The 19,716-nt window shown below is 38.5% G+C and overlaps 1 protein-coding gene across 1 annotated transcript; it reads right to left on the bottom strand.

Annotated features, from left to right (window-relative positions):
• Positions 1-9,064: 9,064 nt before the first annotated feature.
• Positions 9,065-15,092, bottom strand: PLK2 (polo like kinase 2). Its single transcript, XM_079145364.1, has 14 exons — positions 14,702-15,092; positions 13,991-14,098; positions 13,732-13,848; positions 13,419-13,548; positions 13,109-13,196; positions 12,538-12,633; positions 12,234-12,432; positions 11,997-12,144; positions 11,545-11,642; positions 11,098-11,227; positions 10,625-10,865; positions 10,375-10,504; positions 10,011-10,121; positions 9,065-9,858 (listed from the first exon to the last, which is right to left on the bottom strand). The coding sequence occupies exons 1-14, from the start codon at positions 14,960-14,962 to the stop codon at positions 9,667-9,669; spliced, it is 2,049 nt and encodes a 682-aa protein (XP_079001490.1). The 5' UTR covers positions 14,963-15,092; the 3' UTR covers positions 9,065-9,666.
• Positions 15,093-19,716: the final 4,624 nt, after the last annotated feature.

Raw genomic sequence — 19,716 nt, 5'->3', positions numbered from 1 at the left:
TAAACAACCTAACACTACAGCTCAAAGCCCTAGAAAAAGAAGAACAGACCAGCACCAAAAGTAGTAGAAGACAGGAAATAGTTAAACTCAGAGCTGAAATCAATGAAATTGAAACAAAAGCAACAATACAAAAGATTGACAAAATAGTTGGTTCTTCGAAAAAATAAACAAAATTGATAAACCTTTAGCCACACTAACAAAGAGAAGAAGAGAGAAAACCCAAATCACTAAAATTCGGAATGAACAAGGAAATATCACAACAGACAGGATTGAAATACAAAACATAATTAGAAGCTATTTTGAAAATCTATACTCCAACGAAACAGAAAACCTCGAAGACATCAACAGGTTTCTAGAGACATATGAATTGCCTAAACTGAACGAGGAGGACATACACAATTTAAATGGACCAATTTCAAGCAATGAAATAGAAGAGGTCATCAAAAGCCTACCAACAAAGAAAAGTCCGGGACCAGATGGGTTCTCAGCCGAGTTCTACAAAACCTTTAAAGAAGAGCTCATTCCAATACTTCTCAAAGTATTCCATAAAATAGAAGAGGAGGGAACCCTCCCAAAGTCATTCTATGAAGCCAATATCACCCTGATACCTAAACCAGACAGAGACTCATCAAGGAAAGAAAATTTCAGACCAATATCCTTAATGAACATCGACGCAAAAATTCTCAACAAAATTTTAGCAAATCGCATACAAAAACATATTAAAAAGATAGTGCACCATGATCAAGTGGGTTTCATCCCAGGGATGCAAGGTTGGTTCAACATCAGGAAATCAATAAATATCATTCACCATATCAATAGACTTAAAGTCAAGAATCACATGATTATTGCAATCGATGCAGAAAAAGCATTTGATAAAATACAGCACCCCTTCATGCTCAAAACTCTAGAAAAAATAGGGATAGTGGGATCATTTCTTAACATTGTAAAGGCCATCTATGCTAAGCCCATGGCTAATATCATTCTAAATGGTGAAAAACTGAAAGCATTCCCCCTAAAAACTGGAACAAGGCAGGGGTGCCCTCTTTCACCACTTCTATTCAATATCGTCCTTGAAACTCTAGCCAGAGCAATTAAACAGACCAAAGAAATTAAAGGGATACGAATAGGAAAAGAAGAACTCAAACTATCCCTATTTGCTGATGATATGATTATATACTTAGAGGAACCAGGAAATTCCACCAGAAAACTTTTGGAACTCATAAGTGAATTCAGTAAAGTAGCAGGATATAAGATCAATGCACATAAATCTAATGCATTTTTATATATAAGTGATGAATCTTTGGAAAGAATAATCAGGAAAACTACCCCATTCACAATAGCCTCAAAAAAAATAAAATACTTGGGAATCAATCTCACAAAAGAGGTGAAAGACCTCTACAATGAGAACTACAGTACACTAAAGAAAGAAATTAAAGAAAACCTTAGAAGATGGAAAGATCTCCCATGTTCTTGGATCGAAGAATTAATATTGTCAAAATGGCCATACTACCTAAAGTGCTATACAAATTCAATGCAATTCGAATTAAAATCTCAATGACGTATCTTACAGAAATAGAGCAAGCAATCATGAAATTCATCTGGAAAAATAAGAAACCCAGAATAGCTAAAGCGATCCTTAGCAGGAAGAGTGAAACAGGGGGTATCGCAATACCAGATCTTCAACTCTACTATAAAGCAATAGTAACAAAAACGGCATGGTATTGATACCAAAATAGAAAGGTAGATCAATGGTACAGAATAGAGGACACGGACACAAACCCAAATAAATACAATTTTCTCATACTAGACAAAGGTGCCAAAAATATGCAATGGAGAAAAGATAGCCTCTTCAACAAATGGTGCTGGGAGAATTGGAAATCCATATGCAACAGAATGAAACTAAACCCATATCTCTCACCATGCATGAAAATAAACTCAAAATGGATTAAGGACCTCGGAATCAGACCAGAGACCCTGCAGATGATAGAAGAAAAAGTAGGTCCAGATCTTCAACACGTCGGCTTAGGACCAGACTTCCTCAACAGGACTCCCATAGCACAAGAAATAAAAGCAAGAATCAATAACTGGGATAGATTCAAACTAAAAAGCTTTCTCTCAGCAAAGGAAACTATCAGTAATGTGAAGAGAGAGCCTACAGAGTGGGAGAAAATCTTTGCCAATCATACTTCAGATAGAGCACTAATCTCCAGAATCTATAAAGAACTCAAAAAACTCTACACCAAGAATGCAAATAATCCAATTGACAAATGGGCTAAGGAAATGAATAGACACTTCACAGAAGAAGATCCACAAGCAATCAACAAACATATGGAAAAATGTTCAACATCTCTAGTAATAAGAGAAATGCAAATCAAAACCACCCTAAGATTCCATCTCACCCCAATTAGTATGGCTATTATCAAGAATACAAGCAACAACAGGTGTTGGCAAGGATGTGGGGAAAAAGGTATACTCATACATTGCTGGTGGGGCTGCAAATTAGTGCAGCCACTCTGGAAAGCAGTGTGGAGATTCCTTAGAAAACTTGGAATGGACCCTCCATTTGACCCAGCTATCCCACTCCTCGGCCTATACCCAAAGGACTTAAAATCAGCATACTACAGGGATACAGCCACATCAATGTTCATAGCTGCTCAATTCACAATAGCCAGACTGTGGAACCAACCTAGATGTCCTTCAATTGATGAATGGATAAAGAAACTGTGGTATATATATACAATGGAATATTACTCAGCCATAAAGAATGATAAAATTATGGCATTTGCAGGCAAATGGATGAATTGGAGAATATCATGCTAAGTGAGATAAGCCAATCTCAAAAAAACAAAGGTCGAATGATATTGCTAATAAGTGGATGAGGACACATAAAGGGGGGAGGGAAGGGTTAGTGTTAGGGTTAGAGTTAGGGTTAGGGAGGGGGGCAAGAATGGAGGAAGGAAGAACTGTATATAGGGAAAAGAGGGGTGGGAAGGGTGGGAGGGGTGGGGGGAAGGGAAAAAAATAACAGAATGAATCAAACAACATTACCATATGTAAATTTATGGTTACACAAATGGTATGCCTTTAGTATGCCTTTACGCCATGTACAACATGTATCCCATTTGTTTACAATAAAATAAAATTAAATTAAATTAAATTAAATTAAAAAAAAAAGAAATTGTGTTTGAAAGAAGATTTAATTACTTCAACTGTGTATATGATTTGAACTAAACTGAAAATGCTGGAGCTCCTCTTGTGTCTTCTAGTCAGTTATCCCAGCTTATGACTAATTTATATTGAAAATATTATCATATACTATAATGTTAAATATAAATGCCATACATTTTTAGCTTAAAATTCTAAGCCTATTTTAATTACTAAGATTTCACTTTTTTTCCCTAATACTGCAGGTTGAACCCAGGGCCTTGTGAATGCTAGGCTAGGCAAACACTAGATGACATCCCCAGTCTTAAAATTTCATTTCTTGATTTGAATTATACTACTAATACATTGCTATGTATGATGTACTACCATAGAATTCCAATGCCCCACCTAATATGTATAGATTCTTTAACCAACATGGATTCCATTATTTTGATTATCTTTAATATTTACATGCTTAATACTTTTTTATTAAATTAAAAGAAATTTCACTTCTAAATAAACTATCCTGTTACTTAAACACTTTTTGTTTGTAACCTAGCTGATATTTCATATATAATCAGAGATACAGACAAGGATACTTACGGGAGGACTCTGAGAAAAGGAACATACCACACCCCATTAATTACTCAGTATAGCAGTGGTTTCCTCTCCTCAGTATGTATCTTCCACATGCCCAGGTTTGAGTCATTACTATAGCTATTCCGGAGCTGGTCTGTACAAGTTTGTGAAAATTGGTTGTTAAAATTTGAAGAATTGTGCAAGCCAGTTGTTAAACACAACCATTATTAAAAAACCAAATTGCATTTTAAAAAGGCAATAAACACTCAAAATTTATGATTACCTAATTATTTTTCTACTACATTTTATTATTATTTATTTCTTGAGGTCATTTATATCTGTTCCTCATCTGTGTGATGGAAATACAATGGCATGCTGCTGTGAATCTCTTTCCATCTCTATATTCTCCAGAGTGACATCACTCTGGTGTCTTGAAATCAGTCATGGTGAAAGAATTCACACTACAGAATCAGCAAATGCCAAAAATCAGGATCTTCAGCACCTCCCAACAAGCTTGTGGTGAAACATTCACCAGTGTAGCATGAGCTATGTCCTTATCTAATTCTCTGTCCACACTCCTCTCCAGGTTACTGCATCACTTGCTGGGACTTTGCATTTCTTTAGATCTTGAAATGTTTGAACATCTTCCCTGTAGTTACAAAATTCTCAAAATTCACATAATCCTATATTTTCACATTCTTTCATTTAGCAATGCCATGCAAAACATACAATAAGTTGATATCCCAGTGAAACTCTGGCACGTCCAATTACAGGTCCACAACTAACATTTTTCCAAAACTGATCTCAGGGGAATACAAAAGAAAGGTATTGTGCATTGTAATTCATTTAGGCCTGCTGCCTGATTTCTTATATACATTTCTTGATTCATTTCAGGTCTAGAAGACAGAATTTCTTCTAACTTGCATGATTGGGTTAAAATATCTAATCATTCCATACTTCATAGCGGAAATAAATAAATAATTTTGTTATTTTGTCTCATCTGAGAAGTGAGGTTATTATGCTTTGATCTATCATGGAACTCAACTTTGTTTTATATATAAGGTAGTATAAGGCTGATCCCCAGAGGTAAAATGCATGTATCTTATTCAATTGAATTCCAAACATTGATGAGCCATGATATTATATTCCAACACTGTGTATGGAAGTTTAACTTTTTAATTTGGGTGCACTAATATAATTAAATTGTGGCAATTCAGAGATGCTTTCCATTATAAAAGTTAATAAGGCATAAAGGAATGTTAGAAAAAAGCATGAATCTAAGCATAATGTAGACTAGAATTTCTTCCAAATCAAAGTAAAACAAAATGGAATCCATAGGTTTTTTTGTTTATAGAAGAGTTTTATTACAAACCTTTAAAATACACAGACTCCCCATGCACAGAATTGCACTGAATACCAATATTGACTTACTTGTACACCTTATGAAAACGCATCTATTCATTTTTAGTCTCACATATTTTCACTAGATTAAAATATCTATAATGTAAAAAAGTCCTGATAATGTTACAAATCACAAAGGACTAAAGCAAGAAAGAATTCAGTTTTAAATCACATAGGCCTATAGCAAATATGTCTTAATGCCCTCTACCCTGTGTTGTTCATCTTCCAACCTTCCACTGCCTGTCCTCCTGTTGCCTATTATAGCTCTTAGCAATTATGTCACTTTGGGATTTAAGAGGAAGAGAAGATAAAAGTAATATAAAGTTAATGGAAGAGAAAAATTAAGAAAGGTAGGGAGGCCATCCATTTGCTTGTCAAATAAGAAATTTGACAGGGAGATTTCAGATTCTTCCCCTCCTTTGTTCTGCAATGTAAGAAAGACCCTGGCAACATTTCTCAGACTGTGCTTCTACTGTCTTCAAGTTCATTTGATCGATGGGAGTCTGGAAGGTAAGAAGAATGAAAAAATCTAGACTATTTCTTCTCTTTTCTTTCATCACCCAAAAATGTAGGGTCATCTCAATCAGTGGCTATATCTGCTCCATGATCTCAATTTCCTGATATGCAGTGGCCACCATGGTTCTAGTTTCTGCCAGAAGATCACAGTTCTGAACTCCAAGAAATTCATTGTTTCTCTGTGTCTCTCCCAACCACTGGATAGTAGTGACATCCTGCTACTGCTAATATCTAGGTTGTCTCCCCACTGCCCAGGCTTCTGAGCCATTCCATCAGTTGTATACTGAAGAATCTCCATTAGGTGCCTTCTCTTTCAGAGGCCTAAAGGGAATTTTGTATTCCTGACTTGACCATGATTGACACAGAAAGGAATACTGGAAGAGGGAGAAACAAGAATGAGTCAATTATTTTCTTTTCTAGGTAATTAGGGTTCTTGCCATTATGGGTGTGGAAAGAGGCAGGGGAAACGCCATACAAGGATGGCTGTGAACACTTATTGAGCACCATTGGTGTATAAGAGCTTTATTATCTTTTCATCCCCACAGACAAGGAAACTGATGCTTAGAGAAATTAGGTACTTACTGCAGATCACATTATTATTCTATGGCAGAATAGGAATTTGAATTCAGGACTGATTTCAAAACTTTTCTATAGGAATATGTTTCCTACAAAGAAGACATAAAATTATAGTTCAAAATAGGAAGGATTGATAAGGTGTTAAAGAAGTAAATATTAAATAACCCAAGATCTAGGTGACCATCCTGGCCATGCCAATCTCAGTCGATAGATCAAAACTAGTACTTCTTTAAAGTTTATCTGTTTTTCTCAACTGATACCCTTCTAGGATTTGTGATGGCAAATGGAGAAATATTCTTGGGGATAAAGATGTTCATTAAAAACACATGTTTTTTTGGAATTGCTCTTATGGAATTCATTCAGGGTGTCCCTGTTTAGAAAGAGAATTTCTTTGAGAATTTTTTGGTCGTCCTCCATAACAAAGATTGATCAACAATGTTGTGTTTTGTAGAGAAGTCCTCTAAACTGAACACAAAAAGCAATGCTTTTGGGTGGAAGGGGTAACAAGAATTCATCCTTACATGTCTGTATACACTCCCTTTTAAGGTTATTCAAAATGCAAATTACTCCAAAATCTCTTGAGATACAGACATCCATATCCAAGTGTTTTCTAGATGTATTCAGGCATCCTGGTATGAGACTAAATCAGAATATCCTAAATTCACTAGATTTATCAGGCTATTGCTTCTGTCATCCTTATTTCAGGCCATACAGTACATACCACCTTTCTCTCCTTGACAGCTCCAACCAATCATCCTAAACACCATACTTTGTCTCAGTTTCCATATTCACCTAGGCTCCAAATCCTGTTAAAATCAACAAAGTCCCTCCAAAATCTATCTTTATTCATTCATTCAATATTTGACTGTTTCTTGCCAAGTCTGGGGCTCAGTGCTGAGAATACTGAAATGAATCAGATGGGCCAAAGGAGATACTAATCCATCATTTGCTCCCTTTTATTAAGTCTCAGGTCCTTTCTCACCTGGATCACAATATTAATTAATTTACTACTTGGGCTGTCTCTCTCCCTCTTGTTCCCCAACCAACGTAGCTTTGTACTCAGAATTAATTTTACAAATCTGTTATACAACACCATCTTGCTCCTTAAATATGTGTATGTGTGTGGGAGGGGAGGGATGGGTTCTTGTGGTGCGAGGGTTTGAGCCCTGGGCCTCATGCATGCTAGGCAAGTGCTTTGCTGCTGATCTACACCCCCAGCCCCTAGGTCTGAACAGCCTTCCAGATACAGTCTAAATGCCTTGGAATGCAGGTGAGACATGTTACATCTCTCTCCTCACTTTTACCTATGATACTTCAGACTACCACACCTACTTCTACCATGAATGCTTTCTTCCTTCTCCTTCTGGACATGTTATTCCCTTACTTAAATCACTCTTCGCCATCTTGTACTATTTAACCTCACTGATCTTTCAAAATCCAATACAAAGAATTTCTGCTCTGGAGTGTATTCTGAGTCCTTCCCATGCCTGGAGCTCTTTCCTCACAATTCCTGTTCCCTGTTCTCACAACACCCAGTGCATACCTTTAACATAATATCACACTTACCAGACTAAGAGGCAAATCTACTGCCTCCACCACTCTGCTGGGACTTCCTGTAGGGCAGGCAGAGGCTCAGATTCACTCTACAATGCCAGTGCCAGGCCCTGCCTCTGGTTCTAGTAGAAAGTAAGTACGTAAAGAGATGGGTAAGCATGTTCTGAAACCATAAAGAAATATACAGTCCCACAGTGTGAATCTCAAAAGGAAGAACATTTCTATTTGCAGATTCTTTTAAAGTTTCTCTTCTACTAGTAAAAATAAGATTCTACACTTTTGTATACCTGGTTTTTACTCAATTTTCTTCAGCTGTTACTTAAAGCCATTTAACAGAGGTTGAATTTGTGTGCACTAGAGAACACTGACCAACAGAAGTTAATGTAAGACTTATGAAGTATTCATAACAGATTCAGTTTGACTAACAAAGTATGCAAAGTGCAGAGTTTGTTAACAATTTTAGAAAAATTTAAGTGTACAACTATCATTTCTGTACTACCCTGGGAGATCAAATGTAAAGTCTTAAACCAAAGTGGGTTGTTTTTTCCACATGATAGTATTTTCCTTACAGTGGAATTATATTTGAACAAAGAAATTATTTACATCTTATGCAGGTCACTGTGAGTTCAGAGTAACAGGATGAGCAGCTTTTCTTTACACCTGTTGAAGAGTAGATTGCACTGAAAGAGAAAATCTTATCAGATTTGCCTCTTGGATAACTTATATAGTTTAAAAATTGGGCCCTGAAACAAAATTTGATTCCCATACCACTCAACCACCAGGCATGAAAAGGAAAATAAAATGACTTACTTTCAAAGCATTTCCCACTACTGGAATTATGTCCTACTACTGCCAGCGGCACTGGAAGTGTTTAGGCAAGTTTAAGCTGAGTAATACATTTAGGTGGTGTGCATATTATATAGCATAGAATTTTGCCAATGTTAAGATAAACTTCCTGTGCCTCTTGACACCTAATGACAGAGGTCTGTTTACACAGGATTACTCTGCCTTTCAGTTCTAAGTTAAATAAGTTTTGAGGAAATACTTCAGGGTTTTGGATTTAGTAGGAGGCTAATAGTTTAGTTGTAACAAATAGCATTTTTGTTATAATCTTCTCAAGAAAGTTTATAATTCAGGCATTAAAGACTGACTTCCTAGAAGCTATGTTTAGAAAAATTGAAGATCTAACTTTCTAGTATGCCTCTGTACCTAATGTCATGTCAAACAGTGCCAAGAACTGGCTACAAAATGAGGTGATGCAGTGGTGCATCGTACTAAAGACAGAAGACCACTATTTCTGCTTTTTCATACTCTTTATTGCCAACAGTTTAAAATGGTCAACATAAAAAAAAAAAAGTTTCATAATAAATACTGCTCTTTGGGCTGTAATAAATAAAAAGTTTATTAACAAGGAATGCACTTTTCCAGCCACAAGTGTATTCAAAAATAAACAAAAAAAAATTATATATGGCCATAGTTCACAGTTAAGCAGCCAAAAGCTGCTCTGATTACAGCCTTTAAACAACATGGGAGCTTCCTCCCTTCTCCCTCCCCTTCAGGAAGTATATTCACAGATCCAAGTCCTCTGGCTGAAATGCTCTCAACAGAGAGAAGTTAAGAGTCAATGCGCCTTTCTGCAAAATTGACTGAAAACCCCTTTAAAACAGGTATCTCAAGAAAACTGCACTCCGGTTCTCTCTTGGATTATCCAAAGTCAAGAACTGTATGCCTCAGCCTGGTCTGGTCCCACACAGTCCAGCAGGCCACAGAGGAATTGTTTTCGTACCACCACCTGTCCATCTTCCTCAACATACTCTAGATCATTCTACTGGCTTCCCTGTTGATCTCACAGTGGAAAAGAGGAGTCCCATAGGGTCCATTCAAAAAGTCTTTCTTTCAGTTACATCTCTGTAAGAGCATGTTCAGGGCATATTCCATTCGATTTTTTAATTCTAATGAACAGCCAGACATCAGTAGAGTTGTCAGTCTGAAAGTTGTAGATATCCTATCTTCATTGATGTAAGTGAGAAGATATTCTTCATTTTGGCTACAGATGATTATTTTTGTATGATCATGGTAGAAATTCACCTGAAAAAATAAATGCAAATGTTAGAACTCTCTAAATATTCAAGAATTTGAAAGTTTGGTCAAAAATTAAACTGGTTAGGTAAATACTATTTTTCTTTTTTTTTTTTTTAAATTAGGACCTGAACACGTACTTCTATATAAGGTTTACTTACCTGAAAGGTGCCGTCATTGAAAAGCATCATTAAGGCCTTATCAGATTTTAGCCACTGAAGGAGGTAGAGCCGAGGTCTTCGAATATCAGTAACACTAGGAAGATCGCCACCCTGGAAAAGATTAGAAGAGTGTTAATGCCTATGAAAATTCTGCAGTGTGCACTCTATTCTTCTAAGAAAATGCCTCTCAAATTTAAGTAAAGCATCCAAATGGTCTCAAGATTCCTAGCTTCAACTCCTAGAGATTCTGACTCAGTAGATCTAGGGTAGTGAGAATCTCTACTTCTACCAAGCTTTAAGTAATGCAGATGCTACCAGTTTGTGACTACTTCAAATATCACTGTTTCAAAACTATAATACTTACATCCATGAGGTTCTCCTCCATGTAATGAGAAAAGTATTTCAGCACCGTCACTTGACTAATGAATTGTTCAGGGGCATCTGTTGCAGGAAAAACAGAGCACTGGCCGAGCTCTGCATAATAGTGTACTGTTCTAAAAATCAGGAATGGTAGAGAAAAGGAAAAGAAAACAGAAACAGTTAGTCACTGTTTTCAGATTTCTTTAGCACAAAACTAGACAACTAATAGGTCTTCATTAATTGCATGCACTTACTTTTTGTCTGGAAGGAGGCTCATGTGAGCACCATTGTTGAAAAGGACACCTACAGTGTGGTCAGAGAGCTGGTACCCAAAGCCGTATTTGTTAGAGTAATCGACCCATTTGGTGACCCACTGAAATGATGTGCTCAGCTGCTCTTTGGGAATGCAGTCAGCTTCTGGCATGTTTTCCAGACATCCTCGAAGGACTCTTGCCACTGTGTCTGCAACACTTCCCATTGTGCTGTCTTCAAGGCCTGAAAAGTCAGAGCGATAAGTCACAAAATTTTTAACAATAACACCTTAGGCTCTGGTAGTTTCTAAGTCCTCCTCCCACTAATTTTAAAGACACAGATACTCAGGGTTATTTCCTGTCTTTTCCTCTAATTTGCTTCTATGTTAAATTGAGTTACAAAATACATTGACTTCAGTTACTTAGTATTTTGCATTGCACTTTTATTATTTAAAATATGATTAACAACCACTTACATTCACTGCTACTGCTGCAGCTGCCAAGCGTCCCTCTAACTATCATCCGAATGGCATCCCCAATCTGCTGCTTGTTTTCTACTGCAGGGGTTCCGGATCTGGCAACTGTAGTGGTAGGTGGCTGGAGTTCCTTAAAAAAGAGAAGAGTCATGCGATGAGTCAAGTATCTAAATCAATTAAAGGCTGAAATTCCAGGTTAGGATGACATTGTGGCAATTGCTGGGAAAGCTCATCAAAAAGCAATGGATGTAAGTCAGGTTAAAAGATACCCCAGTTACCCAAATGCATGCATTGTTAAACTAAAAGACATTATCTTTCCTTTCAAAAGTTAGGGAAAAAAATCTTAAGTAAATAAAACATGCTTGAGCCACAAATGTCCAAGTGCCAATTAAAAAAACTGGAAATGACCTAGAGTGTTTCCATACATTTCATTCTTTCCCAACATACCTCATCTGTCCTATGTTTGCTGGGTTGCTGAGTTATTGAAGTCTTTTTCAAATCATGCCTAAGCTTGTAAATTTCTTCATCTTCTTTAGACACTCTATCTGTAGATCAAGGGAAAAAATTAAGAGGGTCAGTCTATTTTAATAAGGTAGGAACCAAGTTAGCCCTATTTCCTCCCTGTGCATTATTACCTAGCTTATGAGCATCCAAGGCAAAAACAGCATTTTATCATTGCCATCAATTGCAATCATGCAGGAAGCACACTTTAGTGTTTACAAAACAAAAAGCTATTAATCACGACTCAAGGTGTAGATTTATTATGCCATAAATGTCAAAGGTCAATAGTATACAAACATACTGACTAAATTATACTACCATAAAAGTCTCTTTTAACTAATTAATCAAATTTAGATGTAATATTGGACACAGAAAGGGGGGGAAGTCTTATAACTTACTGTGTGTGTCAATATATCTTGCTTTGTCCTTTTTGCCACCAAAAAGAGCAGCAGCAGCTTTCTTAAAGAAATTCTTAGCTGGGCTTGATAAATGGAAATCTGGAACAGTATGACAACAGCTGGAAGAAAGTCTGTCTGGAGTAAAGCCCTGTGGAGTATCAGAAAAGACTTCAGTAACCTTTCGGGTAAGTGGGATCAATAACATGTAATAAAAAGTACACAAGACAGTGCACCAACCTGCAAAAAAAAGTCATGTCGAATGATGTCATCCAAACTGGGACGATCCTCCGGGTTTTTGGACAACATGCTAGCTATTAGGTGCTTAGCAGGAGCCAGCAATGAAGATGGCATTGTATATCTTGCTTCTCTTATACACCTGTAAGTTTCTTTCAGGTTTGTAGTTTCAAATGGGGGCCTTCCTAGCAGCATTGTGTACCTGTGTACAAAGAAACATATCTTTAGAAATGGTCCTAAAGGAACTCTGTAAGTGTTAAAATCTAAACCACATTTGCTTTTTATTCATTCTGGTGCATTTACTTACATTACACAGCCTAAGGCCCAAATGTCTGATTCACAGCCATGTCCTTGTTTATTAAGGACTTCAGGAGAAAGATAATTTGGGGTACCACATATTGTTCTGGAAAAACAAAATATTGAGATCTTGTTAAAAGCTATTCCATTGTTTAAATTTATTTCTTCAAATTAATTCAATGAGAAATAAAACCTTAAAAGTGCTATATTAAATTTCTATTTGGAAACATTTGACTTTTGATATTTGAACAATTGACATTTAATTAAATGTTGTTGGTAATTTTTTAATACTTGTATAGTATTATCAGTCCACATGACCAAGTGTTTCTAATGAAATGAAAATAGGGACAGTGTGGCATTTTTATACATTTCAGTAAAATATAAGACTTCTGTTTGCCTTAATTATCCATTTATATACATATAATATCCTGTCTAATCCATAGTGGGCCCTTGATAATTCTTTCTTTAAAAAATTGTTGGGGCTTACAAATTTTAATAACTTTTTTTGAAATATTAATTGGAAAACCATAAAGGCATATTTGGTACCCATGAAATGCTTATAGGATAAGTCTGATTCCTACCTCCTCCTGTGTTCCAAAGGTTCCAGTCTGGCTGCCAAACCAAAGTCTCCAACTTTTAGTTCCATGGCTTCATTAATAAAAAAGTTCCCTAGATTATAAACAAAAGAAAATGTGAATACCCTTGAAAAGATGTTCTAATTAAGCATGCACATATCCGCTTTGGAGGTAGCCAGTCAGTTATTCAATTAAAGTCATCCATTCAAAGGTGACTTACGTAGGCTAGATTCCAATTAAGAACACTTGTAGGTGAAATGAAAACCAAGAAAGAACACCTCTAACTTCAAAGTCTATATTGGAGTCAAGAACTTACCGAGTTTGAGATCTCTATGCAAAATTTCTTGTTCATGAAGGTACTTCAGTCCAGACACAATCTGCCTGAGGTAGTATCGTACTTCTGGCTCTGTCAACACCTTTCTTGCTTTTAAGATATGAGCCATCGACTAGGAAGAGAAGGGAAAAAAGAGGATCTGTCAAAGAAAGTTACCAAAATCAGTTTCTCTTTGCAGGATGAGTGATGAAAATGGTATAATTAAATTCCAGGGCTAAAATCCCAAATAAAATGCAATTTGAATATCACATCAGTTTTCAATAAGTGAATGTACTGAATAGGAGTTAGCACTTACCCTTCTACTACAGTATTCCAAGAGAATGTAAATGTTTTCTTTGTCCTCAAAGTAGTGGTAAAACTGCACTACATGCTTATGATGAAGTATTCTGTGAAGCTCTATTTCTTTGTCAATCTAAAAGAAAGAGCAAGATAAGACTTATTAGCCTCCCATCATCTCTGAAAGGCAGTGCTTACACATGCAGAAGACATTTTCCTAACAGGGTAGGGCCATCCCTGCACACAAAGAAAATACTTTGCTCAACAGTCATACACACCTTTTCCCTTTGATGAGGTTTAGCTACTCTGCTGTGAGGAATAATTTTTGCAGCGTAGACTTTGTTGTTCGTCAAATCTGTCATTTCATAACATTTTGCAAAGCCACCCTGAAAGGAAACAAAGCCGAGATGGAATTGAGCATGGTAGAAAAATGGAAGACCGATGTTTAAAATAAATAAATAAATAAACAAATAAAAAATTTAAAAATAAAAACGGGGGAAATACGGAGAATGGAGGGTGGACAGAGATGCAGTCCACTTTATAAAAGGTCCTTCACAAAAGGAAACACAATCTTGAAAACAGTAAGTCCAAACAGTTTCTCTTCTTCATTTACAAAGGGGAGCTTGATGGAGGGGTTTGGAATGGGGAAAGACGTAAAATAATAATAATAATAATAATGTCTGAAAAGACTCGTCAGAAAAATTCTCCGAGGAGCAGGTGCAGGGAGCTAGGTCCGGCAGGGAAGGACCATGCTCCTAGACTCCAGATGAACGCTTTTGGGCTGCGGGAGGCACGCACAACCTCCGCTGATGATGAAAAGCCGATCCCAAGCACACAAAAGCTGAAGGAGGGCAGGTGAGAGGCCCACCTCGCTCTGGGACCAGACGCCCGAGAAGCGACGGGAGCGGGGACGCGCGGTCCATCCCGCCTCGGGGTTGCCCGGGCAGACCTCCCTCCCGCCCGGCAGCCTGGCGCCCGCCGCTCATCACCTTTCCCAGCACTTTGCCCCGGCAGTAGCGCTTCCCCGTGGTCGGGTCGACGATAATCCGCGAAATCTCGGGTCCCGAGTGGGAGTGGTGGTGATGGTGGTGCGGGACCGCCGGGGGCACCTGCGCCTGGGGCTGCGGCTCCTCGGGGGGCTGCTGCGGCCGCTTCTTCTTCGAGTCCCCGCCGCAAGCCTTGCCCAGCGCCTGCTCGCACATCTTGGAGCTGGCGGCCGGCTGGTAGGTGATAGTCCGCAAAAGCTCCATCGTCGCCTCGCAGCCGGGCACCGCTTGCCGCCGCCGCCGAGGCGAGGACACACGCTCAAGTTGGCCCTGACCCTCGAGCCCAGATCCCTACAGCCCAGCCTCGCCTGACGCCCCACTCCACTTGTGCGAGTGGGACCGCGCGGCGAAGCCTTATATACGGGCCTGGCGAAAGGGGGCGGAGACCCGAACCGGGATGCGACGTCATGGACGACGCTCCGCCCACAGGCCGCCCGGGTGCTTGGGGCCGAGACGAAGGTTCAGACTGGTCGCTCGGGTTCCCCTTCGGGGCCGCGCGGCCCAGACGCGGGATCGAGAGTCGCTCGCAGCGACGTGGAGGCCGGCAGCGGCGTCCGGCCGTTCGCGAACCGCCACTCCAGTCTTCGAATGCTCGGAGCTTTGGTGTTGAAAACAGAAACCCGAGGGCCGACGCCCGGCCCCGCCCCCGCTGCCCTCCCCCTGCCCTGCCGCGGGGTGGCGGGGCCCGCGAGTGACCAGAGCCGGTTGGCGGCTGGTGTAAATGCAGGTTTCCTCCCCTGTCCAGTCCTTCCTGACCGACCCGCGACCTGACACCTGTGTCATTATGTGAGCGCCGGCGTCCATAGCACAGTCACGCAAGGCCGCACCTGGCCATCGGAAGAGTGGGAGCAGCTGCCTGTCGCTGTCACTGAACTTGCCGGGGTCTTGCGGAGGGCAGTGTGCAGGGGCCATGCGAGGTGAAAGGCCAGGGAGCAAAGAGCCGGACATTCCGGTCTCAGCGCAGTTTGTGAATGAGGGGCACTCCACCTCGCAGACTGGGATCCCCAGGGTCACCTGAGGCTCGTCTGGCCTCTACCCATCACCTTTGAGCGCGACCCTCTGTCGGAGGTCAGCCCTTAACCTTGGAGAGTGTTGCTGGCGCCCTGCGAAACCTTGGTCTCGCGTTGCCCAAAGATCCGAAAGCAAGGGCGCCATCCGGTGGAATTTCCCAGAAATGCGGTTAGCGGTCTGAGTAGGCAGTGGTTAAGGACAATGTGGGCTTTGTCGGTAGTGGTAAAAGTGTGCCCCGTGCTAATTAGGATTTTGCAACCAAAGTCATCTATGACTTATTCCGAGTGGGTTATTAAAAATGCGTGGTTCAAATGTCTCAGTAGGCCATGTATCAGCCCTGATGCCAAGAGAGTTAATTCAGGGCTTCCGGGATGGGGGATTTGTAGGGTGAAAGGAGTGAGCTAAATAAAACATGGCTTAATTTCTAGCTTCCAGATTTTGCTGTTCAGTTATACTAACCAAGGAGTACACCTTTTTTTTTTTTTTTTTTTTTTGCTCTGATAGCAACAGTGTAAATATTTATTGAGGACTCTTCAATATTTTGGAATGCCTTATGTAATCCTACAACAATTCTGAGGGAGAATTCTTGCTATTGTAGAGAAAGAAAAAACAATTTTCCCTCTGCCCTTCTAAGTTCTGGCTGTAGTCCCTGAAACAGAACAGATTACAAGAGAAAAACAAGTTTATCAACATGTATATCTTGCACATGTGAGAAATGATCAGAGGATGAATACCTCAGATAGGGCTTAGAATTTGGGCTTAAATGCCATGGTTAGCTACAACAAATGGCTGGGAAGACAAGTTTAGTGAAGGGAACCAGGAAAATTATGGTAAATAGGAATAAGGTTTGTTATTTCTTTGTTAAGTCTCTGATGTAGAGTCATTTCTTCTTTGTATAAAGGAGATGCTCTTAGGAGTAGAGATTTCTTCTAATAAATATGAATTACCCTTAAAAATGATAAATGCCATTTTCAGGGCTTCTCCTGTGTCTGCCATTTCTTAAAATAATTAGATCAAAAAAATCCTGATTCCAGAAGTATATTTTGGGTGACATATTCTGGTCTCGTGTGGTCATATCTTGAGGTGGCACGTTCTGCTCTCCCACATTATTCCCATTTTACAAATGAGAAAACTGGGGCCTAGAGAATTTTGGTAACTCTTCTCTCTATATATTTTTCATAGATCATCCAAGCTGTGTTAATTCAAATACGTGGGAATGGTTATATCTAACAGGATATGGTTAAACAGGTTTTGTCATTAGGTTCTAGAGACATTTGGAATATCAGATTAGTAATACACTAAAAGTACTTAGAATAAGGGTATGGTATCAATCAAACATTTACAAAGGCATTCTATCCCCAAACTTCTAACACAGTATGGGAAGGAGGCGTCATTGGCATTACAAAGTAGAAAGGGAAAGTCTTTTTTGTCACTTTCCTTTATGGTGACTTCTACAGTTCAGGGCAAGTCCAGACATGTTTTTCACAGGTGACAATAGACTTTAACCCCAAGATTATCAGGGCTTGAATAAAGGGAGGAGCTGGAGGTGGAAATGAGGAATTACATAATCTTCCCCTTTATTCATAAACCTAGGGATGACCTTTGCTCTCCAGCTTTATGCAAACCTGTTTTCTTCAAAAAAGGACCTTCATTTTCCAAAGCTACTTAGGTAGTTTTACACCATGTCTTTATTTTATTAGGTGGAAACACCTAATAAAACACACACACACACACACACACACACACACACACACACACATACAGCTACTTGTTTATGGCCTTCCAAGAAAAAAATTACTGAAGAATAGGTTGGTAAGAATTTTCTCATTATTTCAAGTATTTCTTTACCATGCACTGTTTTATATGCATTTTATCAAATTTGCTTCAGTATCTGATAGACTATTGGACACTTTATGAACATGAAGGCATTTAATAAAATATTATCCCTGTATAAGTCTTACCATGTCTCTAGTTTCTTACTGTGAAAATGTGATTTTTCGGGTTGTAGTGCCACCATGTGGACAGAATCAGAATTGTGATCTTCAGAACAAAAAAGTAAATAAATACACTTTCCATCTGTAAATGTATGAATTTAATGAAGAATCCCAGTAGGGATTCAGCCAAAATCCCAGTAGGGTTTCAGTGACAATTTTCAAGTTGACTGTAAAATTTATATAAAACTGTAAGGGATTAAAAATAGCAAAGTCACTTTAAAGAAGGATAAAAGAGAGAGAGAAAAAAGACCTCTATCAGCAATTCCGGTTTAAAATGCTACTGTAACAACTAAGAAAGCAACCAAGAAAGTTTTCTTCTCTCACCTTGATAGGTAAACTGACCAAAGGAATAGATTCATGTATATGTAGAACTTCGATATATGTCAGAGAAGTTATGATAATAAGAGAATGTTCAGTAGATGGAATTAGAATTGAATAGTTTTTCCATATAATAAAATTATTCAGAAATTCACATACCATTCCATATTACTTTTCTAGGGCTGTCAAAAAAATACCATAGATTGCGTATCTTAATATCAGAAATTAATTTTCTTACGATTCTGGATACCGCAAGTCAAAGATCACAGTGTTGGCAGGTTTGGTCTCCCCTGAGACCTCTTTTGGCTTTCGGATGGCAGCTGCCTTAGTGTCAAATGGTCTTTCCTCTATGCATACATCCCTGATGTTCCCTTGTGATCCAAATTCCATCTTACAGGGATGACACAGACTGAATTAGGGTCCATCCATACGAAGTCATTTAACCTTAATTATCTCTTTAAAGTCCCAGTCTCCAAATACAGTCGCATTATGAAGTACTGGGGATTAGGGATTTAACAAATTTTGGGAGACATAATTCAGCCCAAAATGTACACCATATACCAAAAATCTTCAGATGGAGTAAGGACTTCAGTGTCAAGAGCAAGCTTGTAAAATATTAGTGAAAGATAAAGGAAACTTTTTGAGCATACGTAGAGAAAGATTTCTTAAACAATAAGCAAGAAGCACAAACCATAACAAAAGCTTGGTAAATTTGACTAAATTAAAATGAAGGACTCTTATTCATTAAAAGACACCTTAAAGTAGAAAAACAAAAGATAAGCTATAAGGTGGTAGAAAGTATCTGCATACTGTTAACAGGTAGGCATAATAAAAGTTAAACACACTTATTTGAGCATTTGAAAGGTCATGCCTCAGGCAGCACCAAGCTGCAAGCATTTCAGCCCTCTATTCCTGGGACACAGGAGCAAGAGTAAGAACACACATTTGATTCCTTGAAGTGGGAAGTCCCTAGTTAGATGTTAGCTGGTGATTTCTCACGAGCAGGAGCTCTAGTTAGAGGTTATGTGGCAGTTTCTGATTGGTTGAGCTTGAGTTTGTTTTCTGTTTACATCAAGATTTCATTTGCTTAAGTAAAAACCTGAAGGATTATAGCTCTCAATCTAATGGACTCCCAAATACATTCTATATTTACAATGTATATGGCCATAAAATTTGGTACAAGAATATTTAAATAGCTCCTAGCAATAAATGAAGGGAAAAAAATGAGTTAAAGACAGGAACAAACATTTTCTAAAAGAGGAACTACTTGGATCCAATAAATGAGATTGTCCAAGTCATTAATAATTGGAAAATGCAAATCAAGACCATTTAAACTCATTCATTTCATAAAAATTAGCAAGCCTAACAATATCAAATGTTGGAAAAGATAAAGATCAACAATTTTTACAAATTCATACGTGAGTAAATTGATCATTCTTATACACTACAAGCCAGCAAGTGAAATGCCTACAGATGTTCACCAGGAGACATAAACAAGCATATATCATTTTTAGTAATATTGAAAAAATTTTAAAAGGAGATACAATACAAATACCCATAGATAGGAGAATGCATAAATAACTCATGATTCATACACTGTAATATTATAAAAAGCAATAAATGACATATCTATAA

This window comes from Sciurus vulgaris (assembly GCF_902686455.1).
Source record: "Sciurus vulgaris genome assembly, chromosome: 6".
Taxonomy (NCBI): Eukaryota; Metazoa; Chordata; class Mammalia; order Rodentia; family Sciuridae; genus Sciurus; species Sciurus vulgaris.
Note: the sequence above shows the minus strand (reverse complement) of the source record. Positions and strands in the feature narration are given on the sequence as shown.